This window comes from Beta vulgaris, chromosome 4 (genome assembly GCF_026745355.1).
Source record: "Beta vulgaris subsp. vulgaris cultivar EL10 chromosome 4, EL10.2, whole genome shotgun sequence".
Lineage (NCBI taxonomy): Eukaryota > Viridiplantae > Streptophyta > Magnoliopsida > Caryophyllales > Amaranthaceae > Beta > Beta vulgaris.
In genome coordinates, this window is record NC_079205.1 from 19,168,605 (window position 1) to 19,170,825 (window position 2,221).

At 32.8% G+C, this 2,221-nt stretch overlaps 1 protein-coding gene across 1 annotated transcript; it reads right to left on the reverse strand.

Moving 5' to 3' along the window:
- Nucleotides 1-618, reverse strand: LOC125496528 (uncharacterized). Its single transcript, XM_048642012.1, has one exon. It carries the CDS (start codon nt 616-618, stop codon nt 1-3), a length of 618 nt encoding a protein of 205 aa, XP_048497969.1.
- Between the last annotated feature and the right edge of the window lie 1,603 nt (nt 619-2,221).

Below are 2,221 nucleotides of genomic sequence, written 5' to 3' on the forward strand. Positions count from 1 at the left end.
CTAGTTGTTAGAATTAGGAACCCACATTTTCTTGAGTTCCTTTCTTGAACACACATTAGACTTATTAATACTTAACTCTGTTTTAGACTTAAAGTCAAATTTGGTCATTAGACATAATTGAGCAGTTCCGTTGTCCCAAAATTCCTCTTCGAGTTTAGATTCTTGTTTCCAAGAGGGACACTCTTTAATATAGTGATCTAAGCTACCACATTTATAGAAACCAGATTCAAATTTAGAATTAAAAGAATTTTTACCTTTGGTTTTGTTCGATTTCAGATTTTTGTACATCCTCTTGAATTTTCGAACAAGCTTCATAATTTCTTCTACATTAAAGTCTTCATCTTCTTCTTCCTCTTTATCATCCTTTAGAGCAAGTGCCCGATTTTTGGAACTTTCACCATATTGAGTTCCTAACTGGAGTTCATGGGTTAACAATGAACCAGCTAGTCGCTCTAGATTGAACTTGGTGAAATCTTTGGTTTCTTGGAGAGCAGTTACTTTAGCCGTCCGTTTCTCCTTTGGCAAGCTCCTTAAAATTTTGCGAACCTGTTCCTCAGATGAAATATACTTTCCAAGAGACTCTAACTCGTTAACAATGTTAGAAAATCGATTAAGCATATCACGAATTGCCTCATAAGGTATTCATTGCAAAGAGTTCATATTTATTCATTAGTAAATCAATTTTAGACCTTTTAACCTCACTAGTTCCTTCGTGGGTGACTACAAGTAAATCTCATATTGTTTAGCGATTTTACACCCCATGACACGATTGTATTCATGAGGTCCAAGACCACAATATAATAGCTGAATAGCTTTAGCATTTATTTCCAATTTCTTATTGTCAATTGAATCAAAATCACAGATGAGTTTAGAAACTACCTCGTTCCTTTCATTTTTTTGTTGTGACTTTGAAATCTCCAACCTCTATAACTATCCTTACCGAATAGTTTAAAATTTTGTGCCTTAATGAAGATCTCCATCCTATTCTTCTAGTATGTGAAGGATTTCCCGTTCAACATTGGAGGTCGTAATGTGGAGTAACCTTCTTCGAGTTTCTCGGTAGAATTCAGGTTCCTTGGATCTTTTTCTCAATAGGGCTTCCTGCTTTTCGTGAGATATAGCTCAGATACCAATTGTTATTTCATTAGGAACAATACAAGAGGGGGGTGAATTGTATGCGTGAGAAATAAACGTAACTTTTTGCGGAATTTTAAAACAATGAAAGGAACAAGAGAAAGACACAAGAGATTTTACAAGGAAAACTTCTTGGGCCCAACAAGAAGAAACAATCTTGACCACTAGGGATTTTAAACTCAACTCTTTCACTATAATAGGCCAAAACACCTTTGTTACGAACCTATTATCTCTCGAGCCACTCCTTGAGTTCCTCTACAAATTCAAGTCCCAACAACAATTCCCTCTAACTGTTGTTATTCTCAAACCTTTTCTCAACTCGAAATACAAAATACTAGAATGATAGAAAGTACTAAGGAAACAATGAGCTCATAAGGCAATGAAACTTGGAACTTGAACTTTGAACTTTGGTGGTACTGACTCAATAAAAGTGATACTCAAATTAATACCATTGTAGATTAATTATCACTTTGTCAGACACACTTTGGTGTGACTACTAAAAGTCACACACACATTGAACTCAGTTAAGTACTTGTCATAAATAGCTGTAAGTTTAATGAACGTGGTTTAGATCATGTGTTAGTGGGTAAAAACATTTTCCCATGATGTTCCTAAATCAGAGGAACACGTTCCTTTTGACACCCATGATCTCCATGATCTACGTTAAACGTATGTTATGGAAATTCTACTACTTCCTCAATTATAGCAACCACTTATGCATTAAACCAAAAATCTGATTTAATTAAAAAGTATTTTAATTAATAAAATCAAAATTAAATTCTTTTATCAAAATAATATCTTTTAAAATATTTTATCTAAAAATCGAAAAAGATTTTATTTTTCAATAAAGGTAAAATCTTTCCTTTAAAAATATATATTTTCCTTAAAATCAGATTTTTAACAAATACAAAACAATTTCTTAAATTTTAGCCTTTAACAATTCAACTGACATGTTATAACTGTTGCACCATATAATACTTGTCTGGTTTCTTTAATTTCGTTAGTTCGTTAACAGTGCCAGTTCATCAGTTCCTTACAAAGGAACTGATAAACACTATCTTATAATTTTAGTCAATTCATCGTTTTA

Bases quoted from the DNA above. Each gene is read 5' to 3' on its own strand.
- LOC125496528 (XM_048642012.1), bottom strand. From the start codon at position 618: ATGCTTAATCGATTTTCTAACATTGTTAACGAGTTAGAGTCTCTTGGA.